This window comes from Penicillium hordei, assembly GCF_028827395.1.
Source record: "Penicillium hordei strain IBT 12815 chromosome Unknown utg000005l_segment0_segment0, whole genome shotgun sequence".
Classification (NCBI taxonomy): Eukaryota; Fungi; Ascomycota; class Eurotiomycetes; order Eurotiales; family Aspergillaceae; genus Penicillium; species Penicillium hordei.
The window spans coordinates 4,075,143-4,098,956 of NW_026623146.1; the positions used below are offsets into that span (position 1 = coordinate 4,075,143).

A 23,814-nucleotide genomic window follows, 5' to 3' on the forward strand; every position below is an offset into this window, starting at 1 on the left:
ATATGTGATTCATGAGCCTTTTGTCACTAACTCTTTTTCCTGGTCCGTTTATTTTTCTTTCCTAGATAGCGCAGGCTCGGTAGAAGCCCACCGATTCAATCTTCCAAAGCAGACGATTTCAGATGAATTGGTAGGGCTGGAAAAGTAGGTGTCTAACAATTATTTGTTTGCCTTTGTGTATAGACAATACATCTCATTGTAAAGAGATGCAAGCCCTGCCATCTTAGTAACCATAGAGGGAATACATTTTGCTTTTATATTCGTGCGTTTATGAAATGTCACAGCTGTAGGGCGTCACAGTGCCCGAATAACACTACCTCCAAGGCAAGAGAACAGATGGCAAGATTGAAATGCCCTCCAAAACTAACAGGGAGTACTCGACACAGTTTGACAGTAGACGATTAGTTGCTTCAGATTGCACCCTGGGGGTTCTAAAATATAAGCTAGTGAAAGATGACTGCTTCAAGAGTAATACTACTCCTAGATATTATCGTAACTTGTAGATCCAAAAGAGTTTCTACATTTCGCTGTCAGGTCCAAGAATTGAGGGTTTGCGATTTTCGCGAGGGCTTGTTAGGATGTTTTCTCATTAAGTATACATGGCTTGCCTTTCGGAGATTCGTGGTACCTTCTATAAATAGTTTTACTATCCAATTCAAGGGAGGGCCAGAATAGGTTTGCTTGACGCGCAGAGTTGATCAAAGTGTTGTGCTATCTAAGAACGAGCCTCGGCCAAAGTTGCCCCCCAAAACCCCAGCCATGACGCCTCATAAACCAAATAGGTCCCGCAGGGATACTCCAGCAAAGCAAGAGGCGCAGGAACGAAGGCTAGCAGAGAAGAAGGAGAAGCAGCAGACACTCAGCGATCTCCTGGGCCGAAAGGCAAGTGGGGAGGAGATGTCGAAGAAGGATGAAAAAAAGCTTGCCAAACTCCAAAAGGAGCTGAAAACTGATAGCTTTGACGATGTTTCCCAAGCCGAAGATATTGAAATGTCGGGCATGGCTCCAGCCCCGCCAGATATGGACTCGCATGGTAATACAGTGCATGCCGAGACAGTGAAGGATAGTGAGACTCCAGGTAGCAAAACAACGGAGCCATCTGTGGTCCCCCAAACCAAGCCACCGTATCCCGAACCCGACACCGATGATAGCCTTGAAAGCGGGCAAAATTTACCTGCAAAATCTCGAGAATTTCGAGCCACTTCGTTCTCCGCCGAAGCCAATACAGAAGCAGGAAATACGCAACAGGAGATGACTTCGGCAAACAAGTCAAAACTCTTTCAACAATTGAGAAAGGAAAACGTGGAAGTTGTCGAAGAAGGATACCTCATCGCGGGATACACTGTCTGGATGGTCTATGGCCACGGTTTGCCCTCCGCGGCAAAGTATGAGATGGAAGCGTTGGAATACGATAATGACGAGGAGCTCAAAGAGCATCAGCGGTTGTCCAGTACTGAAAAAAGGATTTCCATCCTGAAAAAAGAAAATGGCAGACGACAATACAATTACGATAATATTGAAAGCATTGATGCAGTGACCGTCTTACCTTATGGACGCCGCAACGGAAAAAGAAGACCCCGTGATGATAAATACAAGCAGTCCAAGCCTAAGAAACCCAGATTTCGGCTAACTCTTGTTCAAGTCAAGTGGAGAAATATCCTTCCAACGCATGAAGATATGTTGAAAGAGGGTAGAACTTGGGAGCCGAGATCTGAGCTTCTCAGCATGGTGGGCCAAAAATACAAAGTTCAATTAGATTTACAGATCTTTGAGATGTGCGAGACACAAGACTCGCGGAATGCCCTGTGGATGGAGAAAAATGGAAAGGCTCATCTAACAAGGCCTAAAACTCCATTACCAGGAAACATTGAATTGGTTTCTGCTCGAGCCGCTCGGCAGAAGTCGTCCTCGAAAAGGTGCTCAGTGCCTTCTCAAACAAGAACTAACAATGGGCGCAATGGCACAGAGGACAAAGGCAAAGACCAAGAAGAGGAGGGTGAAAGTGAGGACGAAGACGATGAAAGCGAAGATGAAGAGGGGAAAAGGGAAAGGCAGCCACTTCAGGGGGGAAATGCAAACAGTAAAAAGAAATCCGTCAAAGGTTCTCGGGCCCGTATCCAAAATGCTGAAGGAGGGAAGGCTCCCGAGCCAGTCAAGTTCAGCCAGATGACATACACAATCTACATGATGGAACTTGACAAAATCCCTGCCAGTGATGTTGATAAGGACGAGCATGCCGAGAATAGGGCGAGATGGGAAAGAGACTGGCCCACATATAAGCAAAACATGCTGGATGCCGGGCATCAGTTGGTTGAATTTTAAGTTCAGGGGCATCCGCTGGTTTAGTTTGTGCCGACAAGTAACCGTCGCTGGCGACCTTACCTTGTCCGCTCTTTATTTGTTTGTTTCTTCGGGCTTTCGGCTCTCTGAACTAATGACGAGTTGTTGTTATTGTTATTCTCATCTCACTAATATTTGTGATTCCTCTCATAATCTCGACCCATCCTTCCGCGGCCGTTCATTTTTAATTTCATGAAAACGAGAATGTTGCTTTCTAGAGCTGGCTCTGGTTTGGCCTTAATAAAGCCTGTATATTAATAGTTGCGACGTAGTGATATTACATACAGAGAGAGGTTTGTTGCTGATGTATACATAAACCAAAGACGCTTCAGCGATAGTTATACTTCTTTCGGGTCTAATTGCTAAAGGCTAGTAGCAAGAAGGATAATGATAATTTCCTCGCAATTTAGTTTTGCGCCAAACTTACGACTTTGCTTTCCATGTGTACCGCCTTTGCCAATTTATCGGTCAATGCCTTTGAAATCCATCTTTTTAGAGACTACGCCGTCACTTGCCAAGGTACATTCAGTACGTCCATGTCTACAACATCATATCGGAGGTGTGATGCTTCATCGTCGTACGATACGAGTAAGAGGCGTTCCGGCATTTCTGAATTGGCCAATATTGTTATGGCTGACTTGGTTTCAAGCTGCAACCGAGATGGCTCAAGCAAGGTTCGTTTCATTCCCCGTCCCTGTAGCTCGGGGCGATCCTAACGTGAACTTAGATGTGGCCGCGTAGCAGTCCCATTAGATTCCTTTTCAGAACCCACTTCTCGATCCCTCGTGTACACTGTGCAGTACCATGAACGGCCGCGTCACCAGCAGAGATTGAGCGCAATAGTTTCCGGTTGCGTGCAGGAGACTTTCTGTTCATAGTGAGCCTAGTTATATATAATAACAGTACGGATAGCCAGTAAATTAGTGAATTGCTCCGCACTCAAATGTCTTCCGTTATCCTAACTAATCAGAAAGAGGCGATCGAATAGAATGGCCCTTCACCAATAGGGCAGATAAGATACCATCTCATCGTATTGCTTAAATAGCGAGATTTCAGTTAGTTTATTATAATTTTGATTCATTAGTTTGTGGCCTCTTTAGGCATACTACTGTATTAGAAAAGAACTCTAAGGCTCATAGCCACTGCGAACATAAACTTTTAATGATGATTGCCGTGAGCTTCAGCAACGGGGTTTCATTACAGTGGCTAGGTGATTGCACGACCAATATTGGGTCTGCAAATGATGCGCAATCAAAAAGTGGATGCTGGACAATCTCATGTTTTGGCAAAGTTGATGGCGTGACGAAGAATCTTAGCAGAATCTTTCCCCACTGGATCCTGGATAATGAACATTTATATGTCCCTGGTATGACTAAGTCTGAGATTAAGATATAAGAATGTAAAATCCCTTAGATACAATGCCACCTTTGAGATTTTACCTTGAAAAGCCTTCCATCTGTTAAGCAATGGACCTCTCTGCTGTGGGTACTAATGCATCAAACCCTTCGTTCTCTTATCAAAGGCTTTCGGCTCCCAATTTGAACCGCGGCTATGGAATTCATAGCACCCCGACCACTAGCTCTTCTCAACAGTGTTGCTCGCAGAACTATTCCAAAGCTACACCAATGACCCAATTATCATCTCCAATGATAAAAGGGTTTCCAAGCAAAGTGGCAGCTTCAAAAGCTGAGTTTGTAAGTATAAATAGCGCCGCACTTCTTAGCACATTCAGTGATAGACCGACTACGCCTAAACATACCATTTCGCCCAGTCTATCTCAACAAGGGCCACACAGCTCCTCTGTACCACAGCAGAATGTTCCAGACCGATCCAGCTCATTGGAATCAGTTACCAGCCCGTCACCAGGGAGCAATGCTGAGTTCAACGGCGTCGGATCAGCCCGCGGAAAAATACCTATAGTGACGGCAATCATCGTCCTCGTATCATTCATTTGGCTTCTGTGGCAGTGATTGATTATATTGTCATTACGTGAAAATCACTGTTCGCGAGAGCAGAGAGAACTTAAAAGACCTGAAGGCACCTTTTAGTTCGCTACATGAAGTATATTGATCAATTTGCTAATGATGTATTGGGGTTATTTTTGCGTAATTATCACGGATAGCGCATAAGATCAGTATGATTTTGCGCGAGTCATCGCGTTGACGTATTTCACAATCGGATGACGTACACCGCCGAGTGACGCAGTCAGAAACACATAGTAAATGCGATAAACTACAACTTTGTATGTCAACCACAACATCCTTGTTTGATTTCATATTTCGGTCGACTTTGGATTTCGAATCGGTCCGAAGAATCATTTACCCCAAGGAGATATTATGGGGCCATTATATGGGCGAACCATAGAAATGGTTCAGATGTGGGCACCTCGGGACTTGGAAGCGGCCCATTCTAGGCGTATCTGTAATTACGGACCATAGCCATTTTCTTACCTTTGGCGATCAGGCCACCCAATTGGTGGCATGCATGGTTAGTGTCCGGTCTATTCATTACGCTAACTTGGTTGAGGATCTAGGCAGAGAAAGAAAATCGTGGCTGCCCAAGCTCGAGTCCGGCTTCAAGAATTACCGGACGGCCTGGGATAAATATCCACCTTGAAGATGACCTCCGTAACCCGCCCCACGTGATTTAAGCAAGTTACAGGAATTATGGAGGTATGAGACCGAGGTACATAGAGCTACATCGGATACCCAAGGCCAACCTTCGTTGTAAAGCGAGGGCAGAACTCATTAGGAAATGAAGCGATATATGGCTGCTAGCATGTGAAATCTTTAGTTGATTTACTTGAAGGCAGCTTCTTTCTAGCACAACAACATGGAAGCCGAGTAGGAAACCCACAATTTGACCTTCCTGGTCACGGGACGCAGTCTGCACAATTTACAGTAGAAACAGAGATCAAGGTGAAAACAATCAATCGTGAAGGATGAAAACAGCTTCGCTAACAAGCACAATGGTTTCTCCTGGTCCATAGCACAGGTCAGTGGCAGACGGGAAACAGATGCAAGCCATGCACATTTCCAGGGCCAGTTCTCTCCCAGCGTCATCAGATCACTTATTACCCGACCTTCTTCCTCCTGAGATGACCAGAATTAGTGACCCTCCCCAGAGACGAAGCTCCATGTTAGATTTGAGAATGGGAGAAGCAAGGGAAGCAAGCAAAAAAAAAAGCTTTACCCAATATGTCTATTAGTATATAAAGCTACTGCGGACACCCATCCACAAGGCCACCATATCCATTTATATGCCCGACTTTCCTCTTCCTGTAAGACACTATTTGTTTTGTCTCTCGTCTGTGATATGCGAATGCGGCGGATCATCCTCCAAAGCTGTGAAACAAAGACAGGTTGTTCACGCCGCCGAAAGAACGGTTTGGGGCTAATATAAACTAGATAAGGGGTCAGGAATTGGCAGTACAATGTTAAACAGGCTTCGGTGACCTACCCGGGGCAGCATGATGTGCTGGATATGAGGGCTCGTAGTTATCTTTTTTCAGCGAGGCCACTGAGGCTCGAGGGCGTGCGTTTCCGAATTGCTGCCCTTGCTGTAGTAGTCGACGAGCCCAAGGGTCCGAGGCCTTAAGCTTGTGGACAGGGGGGCAAGGAGGGAAGCCTTCCGGAAGCTTCTGGCGCCGGTACCGAGCCCTACGGGTCATCGTGCGGATACGTGTAGGCAATTTATCAGAGATTAGACGCCGTCTTCTAATCCCTTTCCGAAGCTGGTTGTATTTGCCTCGCAGCGATTCGAATGATCTGCCTTTATTGTGTTGCTTGGAATATTCCTCGGCTCTTCTTTCCCAAGACAACCAGAGGTGCTCAGATATCCATTGCTCGAGGTTGTTTTCCTCAGATGCAGTCCAAGGAATATAGCTACCCTTCGGCATTGTGGTGATTGATTGAAGTGCAATAGCCAAAGAACGGATGTCAAGGTAAGATAGGAAATCAGTGAGGGCAAACACTAGAAGACAGAAGGTGAAGAACGATGGACGGCATTATTTTAACTGCTGTATACCCAAACCCGCCATTCCTACTTTGAACAAGTGTCTTTTCTCGGGGCGGGTGGCCCTTGTTAAATATTATCCGAAAGTGGAAACTTTCATACAATTTGCCCGGATATGTTGGATGGGTATATGATTAATACAACCTCAGATTTTGTGGTTTTTTTTTTTTTTTTTTTTTTTTCTTTTTTCCCCCCTAAACCAGGGTGGTCAAATGATGATAGTATAGTTGTGAGTGGCCAATTTGCTTCATACCCGCCTGAATTACTCTAGTGGGGGTGGTCATAATGAGGTTCGACTAGGGTTGTAAAAAAATCATAATTGAGAGAGTTTTGGTCATATTACAGTCTTACACGACGCTCAGCCAACATTTTTTACCATGTATTCTTGTTTACCGGCCCTCCGATTCCTCGGGACGGAATGGCTCGTTTACGTCTCTGGTCCTTGGTCAAGTCCAGCTGAATCAACAAAATGCTGCGTCTTGAACAAAGGGTAGACAGCCCGACTTACATTCCCTGGGATGATAGCTATTCAGTGATACCGCCCACTGCAAAATATGAGACAGGAAAAGCTTCTTGCTAGGCCTATTGGTTCTCTCTAAGACCATCAAGGCAGTATCGAAGCCCCCTACTAGACCCCCAATTAGGTACTCTTTGTTAGTCTAGACCCGGCGTCGCAGGACTATCCAACCAATGATTTGTGTATCCGTCGGCCCGTATGCAGTGTTTCTGGAAGCCAAGCGTGCCCAAATTGCGCAGGGTGTATAGCTCCAGCCCTTACATTGGTTCAAGCTCTGCACCGTTGTCTCCATCCGGACTATAAATCAAGTCCGACCTCCATCACTGGTGGGAGGGACTAGCCATAAGTTCCTTTTCTGTACCTTCCAACTTTCCACCATTCGCTTTTCCCACAAGGTCAAGATCCTTAATCTATGGGTATCTTGCAAAAATCTGGTTCCTGCGAGAACCCAGGTCGGTTCTCCAGCCAACTGCGGTATGCTCTTGCCTCCAAACTTCCCAAGCCTTTCGACGTCTGGAGCATTCCCGAATCAGTTGCAATCCAAGAGGAAGACTGTCCTTACGACATGGAAACGCAGTCCTATGCGGGAGAATGCCATGTCCCGATGGATGAAGACACAGGAGATGGAGCTGACGGTGACTGGGCTATGGAGACCCAAAGCGTGGCAGATGACGGTCCAGAAGCGGTGCAGTCTGGAGAGGCTGATGCTCCCGTATCAATTGGCAAGTGTGTGAGGTGTTTGAAAGAGTATGGCTATCTGCCTCTACATATTAGAGTTACCAGTGAGGCTAATGTCTTTCTAGTCTAGACCGCCGAGCTCGGTGAGTGCACGCCTCGCAAGAAAGCTTGAGACTTGCTCCAATATGGATATGCTAATGGAAATTTCCAGGTACGTGGAAATACAGCTCGATGAACAAAATCGCTGGAACGACGAGATTGTACGAGGCATGGAGACTATACAGGGAACGTACCAGGAAATCTCGGCGCTCAAAGAAGAAGTGGCTATGTTGAAAGACCAATTGAACTCTCTATCCAAAGATAGCCCAGGAACTGGGCGAAGACCGGGACGCCCCCCAGGCGTGTGGCAGAATAATGGAAGGGAAAGGAGTACCCGCAAGTTCGTACTTGCAGCAAGATGCCTAGCAATAAAGCGATATCAATCATTTCCACGTATTGACACTTATAACCCCTAGTAGAGTTTCATGATCTACCAGCATCCGTCCGGACCGGGCCTGAGGTCTACGCTGCTAAGGAGTTGATGCAACTCGAGAATCAGCTGATACAAAGCGCCACTGAGCTTCACAGCCCAATCTAGAATCGGTAACGTGTGTGGAAACGGTGATAACTGGACCGGGGAGAGGTGGAATCAAACGGTCCGCCTACCTAGATCGGAGGATTATTACGTGTGCAGCGTCCGCACGTCTTTACCGCTTTTGTATTTACCCGTGGCAAAATAGGCTAAGCGAGATGCCAATCGCAAAATCAAATACGACAGGGATCTAGCAAAGCCATTTCTTCCCAAACCACCACTATTACAAATCATATGTCGATCCTCGCGCTAGCGCGTTTAACGAACCGTCCGTTCGTCGCAAGAGGAACTACGCCGGGGAGATGCTGCATTGTTCCCGGCGCAATGCGAATATTACACTAATAAGAGGGGGAAACGATCCGAAAACAACGTACGCATCAACGGTCTCGGCTTGCCCGGTCCAGCCGGTACGACTTTCCTTTTTATCTCCCCCTGCAATAGTATCGTGCTGGTATTGGTATGTCGGCATTTTAATGGGTCTCGGACGGGAGCATCTCTCAGTGATCGCTGAGACTGTACTACCAACAGATTTTATACTTGGTGAGCCCCCTGTCCTGCTACATATGCATCTTCGTGCGTGCTTATATATTCTATCCCAAGTAAAATTAGTTTCTTTTAGGTCTGTGAACCGCCAGCATACGGCAGTGCAGAGCGTCCGCTAGATATGGAGATCCTAAGCTCCGCTTGTCGTAGAAAACCCGCCCGTGACCGGTGCTGTGCCAACCCCTCCTCCCCACCCCGGGGAAGGTGGTTGATATTGGAAAACGGAGTTGTCGGCTTATACTTCTCTTACAACGCTAATACTAAGGCATATATCAAGGTTCACTTGTGAAATCTCGGCTAAGTCCGGCGGCCGCTTTCGTAAGTTTGCCCCATCTAGTCGATATGCCAGTCTATGCGACTGTGCTGAGCATCATAGCCGATTGATAGCTGCCAAAAATCTAGAACATTAGCTAGCCCCCGATACGGACGATCCCCGCCGATCTTGTTCCGTGATGTTAATCTCGCTCCGTAAGGCGAAATGCTATGATTTGTGTTCCCTGTAGAAACTGAAGATAAAGTAGGAGACGATAGATTTATCAAATAGTGATCTGTACCGCGAGTGGCACATGCCAAGAACTCCGAAAGGAAAGACAACGCCTCGCACCACGAGGCATTGGAACTTGGGAGGTGCAATACAACGAGTTCCCCAGTCACCCGTCTTCTTTTTAATATCTCTTTTGTCCTTTATTTTCTATTTTCTTATTGGACAAATTAATAAATTCCCGGCCAATCGCCAAGCGTAGACCAACAGATTTACGAAGCTCGCCCCATGCCGTGTGCCATACCCGTTTTGTATTGTGGGGAACTGCCCCTAGGCAAATGACTCGGTTTTTTTTTTTTTTTTCTTTTTTTCCCTCCAGACTCAACACAGTTCAAGCTTCGTCGCTAAGCAATGCTCCCTACTCCCAGATTTAAGAAACAATTTCGCTTGATCACTAAGGTTCCATCTTTCCTGTGAGAGGAAAACGAGTTCATTAAGATAAACTTTCAGAGAGTCAGGTACAAGTGGAGAGTAGAGCGCGGCTAATTTCCGCGGATGAGACCGTAGCTAGGGCGATCAATTCAAACTCTAGCTTCGATAGGCTGATCAGCCACCGGCCCGCATCCTTCCGGGGCCCCGGAAGTAAAATCTTGCGATTTGGACTAGGTGTCTGGCAGAAATAAATTCCATAACAGCATGTGACATTAACAGGGATTATTTCCCAAATTTCCTTAAGGCTATAGTGTGGGTCCGGGCTTAATCGGCCTATAGCTAGATCATCGTTGATTTTGTGTCTAGTGGTGACAGTTTCGTAGGACTTGCTGCAGAAGACATACACCCCGGGACCTGCGTATACAATATCCGAGACCCTAACCTTTTGTTTTCCTTTTTCCTATATCCTTCCTCACTCAATTGCTGACCGAGATAGCGACATAAAGACCGAGCCAGTTTGGTAAATTTTCTTTCGCCGGTCATATAAGCATAAATCCATAGGAACACAACCACTCCTATCCAATTTCCCTAGGCGGATCAACTCTTACCAGTCGAGGCGCCCGATTGGTTGAGATTTAGGAAAAAGTACACCGGACAAGAACCCGATCTCCTTAAATAGGGAGCCCAAACTTTCAGGCAAGTCGGGTTTCGTGAAAATGTTCCCATTCGTCAATAGAGATGTGGAGAGAAAAAGGAACTGAACAATTTGTGGTAATGCAATCACAAACTCTAAGCGAGCGCTCCGCGGGAAAACACTAAATGATATGCGGCCCGCCGCGTGCACGTAGGATGAGACGCGGGAGATGCCGGCATAACGGTGAGATCGATCAAGCACGGGCTTGGCTTTTTCTTTGAATTCTAGCTTTGTTCTGTTGTATTGACCTCAACGGTTGCCCCTCAGAAGCTCCGACATTTTCATTACGAGATATTGATATAAGTGACGCTCCATCGTGATCGGCTCTTAGGCCACCATCTCGCAAGTAGACTGCGACATCGCCCGTTCATGGGCACTAGAAAGTGTCCACGGCCCGTGGGCCTTTTGAAATTTGACGCCCATCGCCCACCGTTATGCAAAATTAATGCAAAAATTACCCTATTAGGCTATTTTATGTACATAATCAGATCTTGGCAGTATCCACTTTGCCAAGAGTGCCCGCATTTGTCTTGGCGACGCTAAAAGTGTCTCCACTTTGGTGGGCGTTGTCGCAGTCTACTCGCAAGTGTACCGTAAAAGTAATGGTTGAATACCTGGTGTGTTTTCTCAACCCCTGAAGATCTTCTGGCCAGCCTCTAATATGTGGGTCTAGGTGATTCTTCGACCCAATTAGGGAGAGGTAAAATATCCTCTAAGCCGTATCTGGGGGAAGTCCGAGCACAGAAAATTCATGTATGTCATCAGGAGACTGTCGCACCAATGGGGCCGCAAGACTCCCATGCCTGGTTCGATCCAGCTGGACGGAGATCGACATCCAATCGGAGACATACGACGAAGTACAAGATTATCACCAAAATAGTATTTCGTTCGCCGTTTTCTTAGATATGGTTCTTTGTGATTAGCGTCAAGCCAACGGTCGCGGCCGCAGAGGTTTCAGAAGATCGGCCTAGTAGACTCTCAGTCTCCGGTGCCTAAGGGACGCCTCGCAGCGCTAGGTGGTTTGTACACTGAAAAGCCGATCTACGTAATGGACAGAACTTGTACTTAGAATTCAATGTTGACCAACTATGTGACAAGATTAGAGCACGCCCCCACTCCGCATATCATTCAGCAACCATGATGCTGCTCAGGGCAGATGCGCATATGGATCGATGTGGGGAATTGTGGGCAGGCTGGACGAAGAGTATCCCTGAAGGGGTTGTGCCGGGATGTCTGAAGGGCCAAGCAGATAGTTGGCATCTTGGTCTTGCCAGGTTTGAGCCGCATTGGGTGAAGGTAAGAGAGTGGAAAAGTATACATTGTCGCTCTCGTTCATTTTGGCCGTGATCTGGTCGGCCAGGGAGGTCTGAAGTTCCTTCAAGGCCTGTTTGTATTCGTCCCGTGGCATTTGGTCAAGCGAGGTCGCTGTCTTCAGGCTATCTTCCAATGTACGATTTTCACCCTTCAGCCGACGACACTCCTCCGCATATTTCTGCTTTTCCAAGGCAAGCTGCCGAACTTGCGCGGACAACTGGGCTTTTTCCGCGACAAGTTGCTGACAGTTTTCGTTCAGCCTGGCAGTGCGGTTCTGATGGTCCTCTTCGGCTGCTTCAAGCCACTTGATACAATCATCATGGTTGTTCTCATCATGGTTGTTCGACTGGGAAGCGTGTGCCCGCTTTGTATCAGATGGGCATGTTAGTAAACCGCCATCCTTAGGAAAGACTATGCGATTGACATACCAATGCTCGCTGGGGCTGGACTTCGCGTGGGGTGCGGTTGGATTCAACAATGTTGGCACTCGACGGCGAAGGTCGCACGCGGGTAGCAGACGTTCCAGCCCCTGCTGGCTTTCTAGCAGCTCTGGTGGGAGGTTGCACAGCAGGATTGGGATTACGCGATGCAGTTGGGATCTTCGGCATAATGAGCGATGATTCGGCGGATATCGCAAAACAAAATTCCGCACTGAACAAAACAAACGAAGAAGACCAAGATTAGGTGGATGTCGGGTCGCTTGGGGTGGGCAAAAGAAGACTTAAATATATAGGTATTCGCGATAATAACCAGGTCACATACACACTTTGTTGTCGCCGCGTTTAATCACACCCCCAGCGCCTCGGCTTTAGACCTGACCGGATAAAGAAAAGCGTCAAATCCACTGATCCACAATAAGAGGTGGAGGCAGTAAAGCACATGCCCAACTCAACCGCTCTGTGTAAAATATGGAGGACACTCTACCATGGCTGTGTCCCAAGCGGTGGGAATGACTTAGTCAAGACACTCACCTTTATGCTAACCGCATCGGTGAGGGGTTGCGAATAATCGATTCAAAACGAGAATAAACATCACCTGCCTTGGAGGGTATCTTGTGGTATCCTAGTGAGCATGTTTATTTGGCCCAAGGGTTTAAGATACAAGAAAACGATTTGTGTTCCCGTGTTGAGAAATCTCCACAGATGTAAGACAGAGAATCAACAACAAATGCATTGTCGGCCAATGGTGAAAGAGAGGGGGCAGGAGGTGAAACACGAACGGATCCTTCCACCAAAGCTACCTTAATCAGCGCGATATTCTAGCTGGCATCTTTATAGAGACAGGGCGTTAGGTGCTAGCAGCCCTTGTTATGGGAGCTAAGTCGCTAAAGATGTCCAGCAGGGGAAATTGCACGGATGTCGACGGGATAATCAAGCTAGAGCTTCGAAATGGTGAGCGACATTCATCAAATAGCGCACTTCTACAGTCACGAACCCTCTACCTCCACAATTTGACCATTTGCATACCGAGCTCTAGCGCTACTTTCTGGGTGTCAATAGAGGTATGGCCAACCCGCCCGCTACCCATTTGTCCTAGATGTCATCATAACTCTGGAGTATTCAACGGCTCATAGAATCATGCGAACATATTACCGGTCATGAGCCATACAACAATTAATTGTCTCCGTCGATCAATACTCTGGAGGTCCAACTCCGATCCACCAACGGTTGGAGGTGGATCTGCATATTGCGCTATTGAATTTTCGCCCCGCCTGTACCCCGATGGGATTAATTACGGGCTTGAATTTTTATGTTACTGTCCGTCCGCTAGGTACAATTACAGTATAAATGTATACGCAACCGAATGAGGAGTTCGCTAATGTAGTTCATTGTATCAAAGCTTATTGCTAAATGAAGAGAAGAAAACGGTTAAATTTGCCTTGCCTGGCGGCCTCTGGGTCCGCAGGCGGGAAGGATAGAAGGCGCGAACCACGACGCACGAGGTAAAGGTCCGAGCTCTGACATCCGATTCACCATCTACAATTTAGGTTCGCTGCCGACAACGGCAGTGGATCTGACCTCTCGCGGTCGTTGTTGTCGGCTCAGAGTCAGGATCCTAAACACGGCTATCGATTGATCCGGTTCCCCGGTCAGCCACCTGCTCACTCTGTGAGGCACTATGGAACTCACATACACTCGCACCACTTGACCCTAATATTGATAGGCCCCGAATCTCGCGGAAGGTCGGGATGACTGAGCTCGGCACGTGTCTGACCCCATCAATTGGCTTTCGCACTCCTCGCCGGAGCTCGGACTTCTTCCCCCATCCTCCGTGTGCTTCACTCGATACAAGCGTATGCCTACCAGCAATGGCCCGTCCCAGCCCATATCCACGGCCACAGGCTCCCAGCATTGGCTTCAAGAACTCTACGGGCCCTGCCCATGTTCAGTTCTCTCCATTGCCTGCCGCTGTCCATCGAAATGCAATGCTTGTAAGTCGACAATTTTCACCCGCCTGTGTCTGATCGCACTCGTAACACCTTCTCAACTAGAATTGTCCACGGGCGACATATCGGGCACAGGCTCTCCCAAAAACGCAAAGCCCAGAGTGGACAGGAGCTATGTCCGGCCATTCTACCGCAGTGTCCGCCACCCAGCACCGCCCAGGCCAATGCAGGACAAAAAGGGCGCGGGGAAGCGTGAATCGAGCGCAACAGCTTCAGGAAGAAAACGAGCGGCTTATAATCCAACACGACCAAGACAAGGTCGAGATTCGGCAGCTACGTGAACAACTGATGCTGCAGGAGGAATCCCATCAACGTTATAAAGAGAGCATGCAAAACTTTTTGCAAAACCGTTACGTCAAGGGTTCTTCTGTTGTCAAATCAGCCAATATTACACAATCAGGTACACGTGCCGGAGGCATTCCATAGTCACTAAGGTACGAGCGTCAGTTGCCGCATGGCGGGGATTCATTGTGAGGTGTATATCCCTAGTCACTGCCACGGGGGAACGGGCCCATAGCTTAGCACGGGCGCCCGTGCGCAGCCAACCAGCTTATGTAAGCGTCCCAGTTAGGGGGTTCAACTAGTTCTGGAAATCTATCGTGTTATTTACCTGTCTCTATCATCTTACCTCAACTACAACTTATAGTGTAGATAGTTAATAACAATGTATCCTGGTATATAATGCTCTAAGCATAAGGTAATTATATTGGTTACATTGGTATGATGGGTGGATAGGACTTTGTACGTGAGTGCGTATGTTCAACGTGTCTGAGAAATATATATCTATATTTGTTGCGACCGCATCACGATTTCGTTAAGTTTTAGATCAAATTACAAGACCTTTTAAAACTAATGAATGTTATTCTTTGAACTCATTATTTTATTTTATATTTTATATTTTATCCCAATAGTACCTAAGTCTTACAATAAATACTTACTTAGTATTAGAGGCCGTTTACGTAGCTAAAAACCTCCCGACCGGGTGGCCATAAAATGCCTGCGGCCCGTAGCGAGGCCTAACTGTACTCGCTAGGAAACTAAGCAGCCAAAGAAGAACCACGAACAGTAAGGTGGTAACGGTGAGATGAAGCATTATGACCTTGCAGTTGGAGTAAAAGAAGTGCCTGGGGAAATGAATGAGAGCAAATGTACTACTTGATAAACACCTGAAATCGGATTCACCAACTTTCCCACAATGGGGTTTTGTCGCTCATCACCATCATCCGTTGTTGGAGGCGTTGGGTTCCCGAAACATCATATTTGCGCGGCCAAATTGATGGCCACATAAAAACAGAGAGTAAGTTGTATGTGTTGACTAGGATGGAAAATAAAAAATAACCGAATGCCCGGCACAGTTGTAGTAACTAGGATTGCACCTGGGCGGAGTACCTTGCTAGATTTTCCCGGTTCATTGTTTAGTTGGTATCAGATAACCGAGAAGCTGCGATAGACTGGTTTTCCACGTTCTTAAATTGACTTGGGAGCCTATTAACTGTTGGTGGGTCTGGCCCGTAGATAGATGTGTATTTACAAGAAATATTGTCCCGATGGTAAGAAAGTAAACGTATATTTTAGTGTAAAGCATCCGTGATGATAAACATGGCGTAGGTTTGTTTAGACCAGGATCTGGCGTCATCAACGTTCTGTTGTGGTGCATCACCCTGCCCCAGCTGGGGGGCTGGGCAAGCAAGTTCGTTTCATTTTTCATTCGCAGGCCTGTCAGGCGGGGCTCTCGAGTTGCATATGTGGTCTTTCTCGAATGCCGCACGAGGACCATAAAAGCCCGTCTGCCCCAGTATCAGAAGCTCTTCGCACACCGTGACTTGCCGTGATGTAGAGTTTGATGCTACAACTGTTACAGTTTTGAGCGTCCTCGCACACCGTGACTCGCCGTGATGTAGAGTTCGATGCTACAACTGTTACAGTTTTGAGCGTCCTCACACACCGTGACTCACCGTGACTCGCCGTGATGTAGAGTTTGATGCTACAACTGTTACAGTTTTGAGCGTCCTCACACACCGTGACTCACCGTGACTCGCCGTGATGTAGAGTTTGATGCTACAACTGTTGCAGTTTTGAGCGTCCTCGCATACCGTGACTCACCGTGACTCGCCGTGATGTAGAGTTTGATGCTACAACTGTTGCAGTTTTGAGCGTCCTCGCATACCGTGACTCACCGTGACTCGCCGTGATGTAGAGTTTGATGCTACAACTGTTGCAGTTTTGAGCGTCCTCGCATACCGTGACTCACCGTGATGTAGAGTTCGATGCTACAACTGTTACAGTTTTGAGCGTCCTCGCACACCGTGACTCGCCGTGATGCAGAGTTTGATGCTACAACTGTTACAGTTTTGAGCGTCCTCACACACCGTGACTCGCCATGATGCAGAGTTCGATGCTACAACTGTTACAGTTTTGAGCGTCCTCGCACACCGTGACTCGCCGTGATGTAGAGTTCGATGCTACAACTGTTACAGTTTTGAGCGTCCTCGCACACCGTGACTCGCCGTGATGCAGAGTTTGATGCTACAACTGTTACAGTTTTGAGCGTCCTCACACACCGTGACTCACCGTGACTCGCCGTGATGTAGAGTTTGATGCTACAACTGTTGCAGTTTTGAGCGTCCTCGCACACCCTCATGCTCTCGTGGCCTCCAGCGATAGGACAGACACCTCTTCGTGGTGCTGGAGATCATTACTCATTCGTGCAATCGAATGAGGAAGCTAAGATCTGTCCGAGCCCATCCCATTCCATCCCTGCTATCATATACCTGTCATTCTATAGACTCATGCTGCCTCTATTCAATCTAAGCGTAATTCTATACTATCAAAAAGATTTCCTCGCTTCGGCTTAAATTGTACTATTACGCTACATCATGGGCCAGAATGCTTTCGTTTTCAGTTATTTGCTGTAAAGACACAAAAATCTCCCCTTCGTTCTTGAATGTTCCGTTGATCTCTACGTTGCTCAGATTGTTCCCAAAAGTGATTATTACAAATAAGCTTAGTGTTTCTCCTTGGCCACTTATAATTTGAATCAAGTAGATAAAGGAGTTATGCGCTGTTGACTGCAGAGTAACGTTTGTTACGTGGTTGATATTATATGTGTAATGACCACGCCTTTTCCCAAATACTTGACCATGAATCCACACCTTCGATCACCTCATGGAATCACATACCGCAGATCTCGGGCAAGTTTTGACCGTCGACAACAGGTGACCTTATGATCCTTTTAGTATCAGGTCCCCACAATGATAGCCAATAGGATGATGTTACAGTACATTGGACGTTGAAAATTGTCAATTCGAATTTACAAAAAGAAGCATGGAAAAGGGTGACTGCCGTGTTCACTTTCGTGAGATATAACGTTCGTCACCCATGGTCTTTAATTCCTGTTATTGTGTGTCACCGGAGTCCGTGGCGGAACTTTATGAGCCCAGCGATTAATCTAATATTTCACCGGTTCATAAAACCACCATAGCATGACACCAAGTGAGAGCGGTAAATATACTAAACATGCCACAAGAATGTGCGTGGAGATGAGTAAAATTGAGGGTAAGTTAATTGGCTCCGCCGGGGCTTTTGAACTCCGCATCATCAGTGGCTGTCTACCTGTCAATAAAATATCAACATCTGTATGGCGTCTGTTCAAATGCCAGCAACTCTATAACCGCAAAGTTAACGATCACAAAGTGAAGATGCGCGCTGTTGAAATCTCTCGGCCAGTAATCAAAGCACAGGAGATGAATGTTCCGATATCAGATCCATCGTCATTCCCAACCAAAGGAACAGATCTGGCAGTAGGATCCGGCATGCTCATAAATAGCGCTCGCTACCTCCGGGATTGAGCAACTGGCTCTCTCATATCCTATCAAGATCTTACGAGCTCGATCACCATGGGCATCCAGCGCAGCGACCAGACCGTCCATGCTGCTTCCATTGATACCGCCAATCCGTTGGTCCAGGAATTTGGGCAGCTCCAGGTTCTCGACGACCTGATTCGTTTGCGAGCGGCCGATATTGTTCAACATCCAATCCTTGCCTATCCCCGATCAGCGAGCCATGCCGCGTCCTATGACTACTATAGCGGTCAAGACTTGAATGGCATGATCAATCAGGCAGCGACGATGCTGATGGACTTTGGCTTTCAGACGGTAGGTCTGCTGATGCTGGCCGACTGCACATGTTCTGACAGCTCTTCATCAGCCCAGGCAAAGCAAATCGATTGTCGCGCTCCTTTCCGTGTCAGACCTCGATATGGTAGTGACGTTCTTTGCACTGAGTCGACTGGGCTACATCGTCATGATGCTTTCTCCGAGACTGTCGGGTAAGGCGTGTGTCACCCTGTTGGAGGCGGTGGGATGCGAGACCATTGTTTACGGCGAGACGGCCACCATTCGCGCGACCATGGGTGACATTTTACAGCGGAAGCTCGTGAGCTGCCGTCCACTGCCCCGAGCCTCTTTGGACACCCAAGCTGAGCCTAGGTTCTTCTTCCTTTGCCGCGATCGCAACCCCGACAAAACCGCTGTGATCCTGCATTCTTCGGGATCTACTGGTGCCCCCAACCCGCTGTTTCTTACCCATCGAGCGCTCATGACACACCCGCTAAAGGGTCCTAGACTCACGTCTTTCAATCCCCTTCCCTGGTACCATCTTCACGGGCTGTCCACCGCATTCCAGGCCATGTGGATGCGCAAGACCGCGTACATGTGGAACGCCGCACTGCCAATGACAGCCGAGCTCGTGCTCACCGCCCTAGAGGAAGTCCGGCCCGAGCTGTTAGCCGCCGTCCCGTACATGCTTCAGCTGTTGGTGGACGATCCTCGTGGCATTGCGGCACTGCAGAAATGCACGCTGGTCACGTACGGAGGAGCTCCCTGCCCAGACGAATTGGGAGATCGCCTGGTCAGGGAAGGTGTCAAATTTGGAGCATCGTTCGGCCTGTAAGTTCTGACCTTTCTGGCTCTTCCTCGCTGACATCGAGGCCAGGACCGAGGCAGGTCTTGTGGCAGATTCGATCTCACGGCACGACGATGACCCCTGTTGGAACTATCTGCAATTCTTTGACAGTGTTCGACCGTACGTTTGGATGAAACCCATCAGCAAGGCTGAATCACTCTACGAATGCGTTTACCTGGCCGGTCATCCGGCTTTGACCACATCCAATTCAGACGACCCACCCGGGTCTTTCCACTCTAAGGATGTATTCGTTCCTCATCCTACGATCCGGGGGCGATGGAAGTTTCTGTCGCGACTGGACGACCGCGTGACTCTCGCCAACGGCGAAAAAGTCTTGCCACTTTCAATCGAAGGCCACGTCAAGCAACATCCACTGGTCGACGAAGCGGTGGTGGTGGGAGTGGGCAAAGCAACTCCGGGTCTTCTGGTTCTGCGCTCCGAGAAAGCTGGGTCATATTCTCTGCCGGATGAGGACTACCTCGATGCTATCTGGCCGTCCATCGAAGAGGCCAATAGCCACGCAGAGGCCTTCGCTCAAATTTCGCGGGACATGGTGGCGATCCTTCCATACACCGCGAAGCTCCCCCGAACAGACAAGGGCTCTATGGTCCGAGCACAGGTCTACCAGCAATATGCTGAGTTGATCGAGACCTTGTACACTCCGGCAGCGCGACCCGATGGGGGCCTCCAACTAGGTCTGGCCGAGACGCAGTCTCACCTTCTTCAGCTGTGTTGGGACGATCTCGGGGTCTCCATATCGGGCGTGGATGCCGATTTATTTTCCGAAGGTGTCGACAGCTTGAAAGCAATATACCTTCGCCGCTTGATTCGGCAGCAGTTCAGGTTTGACCCCTGCCACTCTTTGAGTCAAAACTTGGTGTTTGAAATGGGCACCATCTCGCAGCTGGCGCAGTATATCTGTGCGTTGCAGAGCGGAGGTCGCATATCAACAGCGCAAGACAGTGTATCGCTCATGAAGAACCTGGTCAAGAAATACTCCCTGTTTCGGAAACATCTGCGTTGGCCGGAAACCCCACGGAGGACAAGGAGTGTGGTAAGTAAAGGCGACCCTGACTCTAGTCCACCGATCTGACAATGCACAGCTGTTAACAGGAGCAACTGGCTCAGTGGGTGCGCACGTGCTGTTTGAGCTGCTGAACGATGACTCGGTGTCGACCGTATACTGTCTCACGCGGAAGCCATCACCTTTGAAGGCAATACGCCGCAGCCTGCTTGAGAGGGGCCTGCTGCGTTCGCCGGAACAGACATCAAAGGTTGTGGCTCTGAACGGCTCATTAAACCGGCCTGACTTTTGCCTGGACCCGGTAGGGGAAATCTTTCGTCATATGCTGGACTCTGTGTCTTTGATCATCCATACTGCATGGCCAGTTAACTTCAACCTCCCCCTCGCCCGATTCGAGCCGCACATCCGGGGGCTATACAACCTCATTGAGTTTTCGCTTTCGGTCCGAAAACTCGAGCCTGCGGTCCTGATGTTCTGCTCTTCTATATCGACGGCGCTGCGCGGCTCCTCCGCTATGATCCAAGAAGAGCCGCTCGAGCTCGACAGCGCGCTGATGGGCTACGGCCAGTCCAAGCTGGTAGGAGAAAAGATGATAAGCCTTGCACGCCAAGCAGGAGCAAGGGCATATTCTCTCAGAATTGGCCAAGTTTCGGGGCATTCTATGAAAGGACTGTGGAATGACTCCGAGGCGATTCCTCTGATAATACGATCGGCACTGACCCTGAGAGCCCTGCCTGACCTGCATCAGGATTGCTCGTGGCTCCTGGTGGACAAGCTGGCTTCAGTAGTGCTTGAGTTGGCGGAATCATGCTCTGCGCCTGACCGCGATATCGGACCAAACCGCGCGTCCGGCCCCTCAGGAGTGGCCTATGTGGATGACTCTATCTACAACGTGTACAACCCGCGCGTGTTCCCTTGGTCTGAGCTGCTGGCGACCCTCAAGCGAAGTGGATTTCAATTCCAGACCCTGCCGTTTGTAGACTGGCTCCAGTTGCTACGCGAGAGTGAGGCACGAGGCGAAGAGAATGTCAACCCGGCAGTCAAACTGATCGATCACTTCGAGGAGATGTATGGTGATGAGTCTCTCACTCGGCAGAAGTGGACGAGGGAGTTTGCTACGGCCAAGGCTGAACGAGACAGCGTGACTCTACGTAATGGCTTGAGTATTGTCGAAAACAGAATTCTAGACCGCTATACCCGAGACTGGTTAATGAGATGGACGAACTTATGGTCGGGGTACAGAGAGTGAGGTGTTTGTGAGATAATGTTACTTTGACATGCAGATCTTAGTGTTAGAATTCTCAATATCTCTTGCGTGAACACTATCAGCTGCGATCGCAAAGTAGAAACCCTTTCCGCGATCATACATATGGAGAGCAGGCAGCCAAAAAAGGCACGGACCACCCGACCTCGAACTGCACCTATACAACTAGCTGAGTAACAATCTGTGCACATTGAAAACTGGATAGTCCTGGGTCACCCTCACGGCAATGCAAAATCCGGCCCTCTAGATGAGGGCAATGATACGTTCGATAGACTTGGGAAATGCAATAAACGCATAATGTCCTGTTCAAAGAGAATAATTGGAGCACTCCGCGAAACACTGTCTGTTTGCAAGATTCGAGAATGGAAACCGAGCTTCATAATTACTTCTATTACCGTGGAAAGTTGAGTGGCATTCAAGAGGAAGAAATCTGTGTGCTAAGATTTAAACAATAGTGACCAAGACCAGGCTTGGCGCCGATCTGTCCGTATATTGACTCAAATAACCAACTTGCTAAATTGAACGAGAACGAAGATGTGTGTTTATTTAGGGGCAGAGATAATTTTTAAGGGTGTTCATTTCCGGCCAACATCCGCTCTCTACTCAGTCATTTTGAAGGTCAAGTTCCGTTTATCAACTACGTAACATGAAGTTTCGTGTAATATGCCTGCCCCAAAAAAACAGACAGCTGTCCGGACAATTGTGTAACCGCAGCGCACGAGCAATAACCACAGCCTGAACATGGCGCAACCTGTTCAATAGAGATGTACATCCTAGTCTTGTTCAACGGAATTGACTTCGCTCTTTTCAAATTTAACAATGTCCACTACATTCAGAGGTTGATGTTCAATTCCTGTCCAGCCTGAGTCCGAGATAAACAACTCAAACTCAAATCGGATGGCCGCCAAGAAATTTAGCGCGCCGGTTGATCCAACCCATTACGTAATAAATCGAACACCGAGCGCACATAAACAATATTTTTACTCAATGTGTGCCTACAAGATCCACATTGTTCATTTCGGATTCTTTTAAAATAGCGATATTAGACTAACTGTTTATTCTACGAGCTGGCCAATAAACGATGGGCGATAGATCTTTTTACGCCAAGGAAAAACAGGACGATCGATCATCTGTTCAAACGTAAATTGGATCTTGTCTATGTCAGCACTCGCTGAGGCCGCTGAATTGAACATCAGAAAAGCCTTGCCTTCCTTATGTGTAATAAAATCGACTACTATAGCGGGTTTGGTGGTGAGGGGAGGGGCGCGGCGTTTTGACCAAATAATCGACTTCAATTTAACCCTACCATATACTTGATTCAATACAGAAGATTATGAGTTATACTCATCAAACTTCCAACGGTCATTTATCCATTGAGTTCAGCTCTTTGGTAAGACATACATTTGACAGGTTTGATGCCACCTTCTCCAACTGCCGATTACAAGGCTGGCGATATCACGTATTACGGGATGCTAGAATTCAGAAGGTACTGATAGCTCGATTGAGAGAATGCAATCCCATGGTCCCATATGTACATTACTCCATTGCTCCGCAGTGATAGGCAGCGCCTGCTGATTTGCTAGTACTTTCTAGCTAGCCAGCTATCATTAAATATCTTCTTTCAACAAGCTCGCGTCTTCCTCCTCAAGGGTTAGGGTAATATCCTGACACAACTTAGCACATATTTCTAAACCTAGAGGGAGACCTATGTACCGTAGGATGGTCTGGAGGAAATGTAGACTGGATAAGGCGTAGATCCCCGTGACGTGACCGACGGACAACGATCACATGTACTACCTCCAGCCCAAACCATTTTGCGACCCTCGAAAATGGTCCAGCCATGATACAGGAATGTGTGCTAGCAGTATTTTGTGGACGCAGGATGTGGAGGTTGATAGTCAAAGAGCAATCTCAAATTCAAGGTAGGGTCGACAGCGATCGTTGGGAGGGAGGAACCGGGCACTTATAGCTCAGAAACATCAGGGCAGCTTCTTGTTTCTAGCTTTGCATAAGGGCCATCAACCAATAAAGAAAATTGTGGAAGGCGGTAGTGTCATTCGCGCGGTTGCCCAACTGCAAGGAAGTTGTGGTGTATTTGTGGCGTTGACCCAGATGCCGGTGCTAATTTCAACGTGCTGTTGCTGCTGCCCTTTCAACTGAACTTTCCTTCCCTCTCATGAGTTTACATCAAAACTACAAGTTATTAATACTGATGGCTGATATTCTCTACCATGTTAACCGCACTCTCTGTGTCCCCCAAGTTAAACATAGCACTCTGAGATTATACGCTTCTCACCAAATGCCATCATGAACATATCCCACAGCCACACGGCCCACGGATTACGACCAGTCATCTTCGCAGATATCGGAGAAGAGATACATAGCTAGCTTCTTATAAGTATAGCCATTGAAATCCTAAAGGCCGTACTTTGCTTCAAGACCTCTGTTATCTCTGCGCATAGCCAAGACAGTAA

General features: G+C 47.9%; 7 protein-coding genes across 7 annotated transcripts; 4 read left to right on the forward strand and 3 right to left on the reverse strand.

The window, feature by feature from the left end:
• Positions 1 to 759: 759 nt before the first annotated feature.
• N7537_010380 (uncharacterized protein) lies at positions 760 to 2,322 on the forward strand (the record flags this gene model as incomplete). Its single annotated transcript, XM_056901434.1, has 1 exon — positions 760 to 2,322. One exon carries the CDS (start codon positions 760 to 762, stop codon positions 2,320 to 2,322), a length of 1,563 nt encoding a protein of 520 aa, XP_056750102.1.
• Positions 2,323 to 5,776: 3,454 nt separating this feature from the next.
• Positions 5,777 to 6,238, reverse strand: N7537_010381 (uncharacterized protein; the record flags this gene model as incomplete). The annotated part of the gene is made up of 1 exon (XM_056901435.1): positions 5,777 to 6,238. The coding sequence occupies one exon, from the start codon at positions 6,236 to 6,238 to the stop codon at positions 5,777 to 5,779; it is 462 nt and encodes a 153-aa protein (XP_056750103.1).
• A 1,045-nt stretch (positions 6,239 to 7,283) lies between these two features.
• On the forward strand, positions 7,284 to 8,064 carry N7537_010382 (uncharacterized protein; the record flags this gene model as incomplete). Its single annotated transcript, XM_056901436.1, has 3 exons — positions 7,284 to 7,597; positions 7,675 to 7,692; positions 7,761 to 8,064. The coding sequence occupies 3 exons, from the start codon at positions 7,284 to 7,286 to the stop codon at positions 8,062 to 8,064; spliced, it is 636 nt and encodes a 211-aa protein (XP_056750104.1).
• Positions 8,065 to 11,477: 3,413 nt separating this feature from the next.
• N7537_010383 (uncharacterized protein) lies at positions 11,478 to 12,252 on the reverse strand (the record flags this gene model as incomplete). The annotated part of the gene is made up of 2 exons (XM_056901437.1): positions 11,478 to 12,008; positions 12,073 to 12,252. 2 exons carry the CDS (start codon positions 12,250 to 12,252, stop codon positions 11,478 to 11,480), a joined length of 711 nt encoding a protein of 236 aa, XP_056750105.1.
• A 1,700-nt stretch (positions 12,253 to 13,952) lies between these two features.
• Positions 13,953 to 14,516, forward strand: N7537_010384 (uncharacterized protein; the record flags this gene model as incomplete). Its single annotated transcript, XM_056901438.1, has 2 exons — positions 13,953 to 14,075; positions 14,136 to 14,516. The coding sequence occupies 2 exons, from the start codon at positions 13,953 to 13,955 to the stop codon at positions 14,514 to 14,516; spliced, it is 504 nt and encodes a 167-aa protein (XP_056750106.1).
• Positions 14,517 to 15,945: 1,429 nt separating this feature from the next.
• Positions 15,946 to 16,793, reverse strand: N7537_010385 (uncharacterized protein; the record flags this gene model as incomplete). Its single annotated transcript, XM_056901439.1, has 10 exons — positions 15,946 to 16,000; positions 16,046 to 16,074; positions 16,120 to 16,148; positions 16,194 to 16,222; positions 16,268 to 16,296; positions 16,342 to 16,360; positions 16,456 to 16,488; positions 16,586 to 16,616; positions 16,662 to 16,690; positions 16,762 to 16,793. The coding sequence occupies 10 exons, from the start codon at positions 16,791 to 16,793 to the stop codon at positions 15,946 to 15,948; spliced, it is 315 nt and encodes a 104-aa protein (XP_056750107.1).
• A 1,193-nt stretch (positions 16,794 to 17,986) lies between these two features.
• On the forward strand, positions 17,987 to 21,325 carry N7537_010386 (uncharacterized protein; the record flags this gene model as incomplete). The annotated part of the gene is made up of 4 exons (XM_056901440.1): positions 17,987 to 18,244; positions 18,297 to 19,036; positions 19,083 to 20,106; positions 20,156 to 21,325. 4 exons carry the CDS (start codon positions 17,987 to 17,989, stop codon positions 21,323 to 21,325), a joined length of 3,192 nt encoding a protein of 1,063 aa, XP_056750108.1.
• Between the last annotated feature and the right edge of the window lie 2,489 nt (positions 21,326 to 23,814).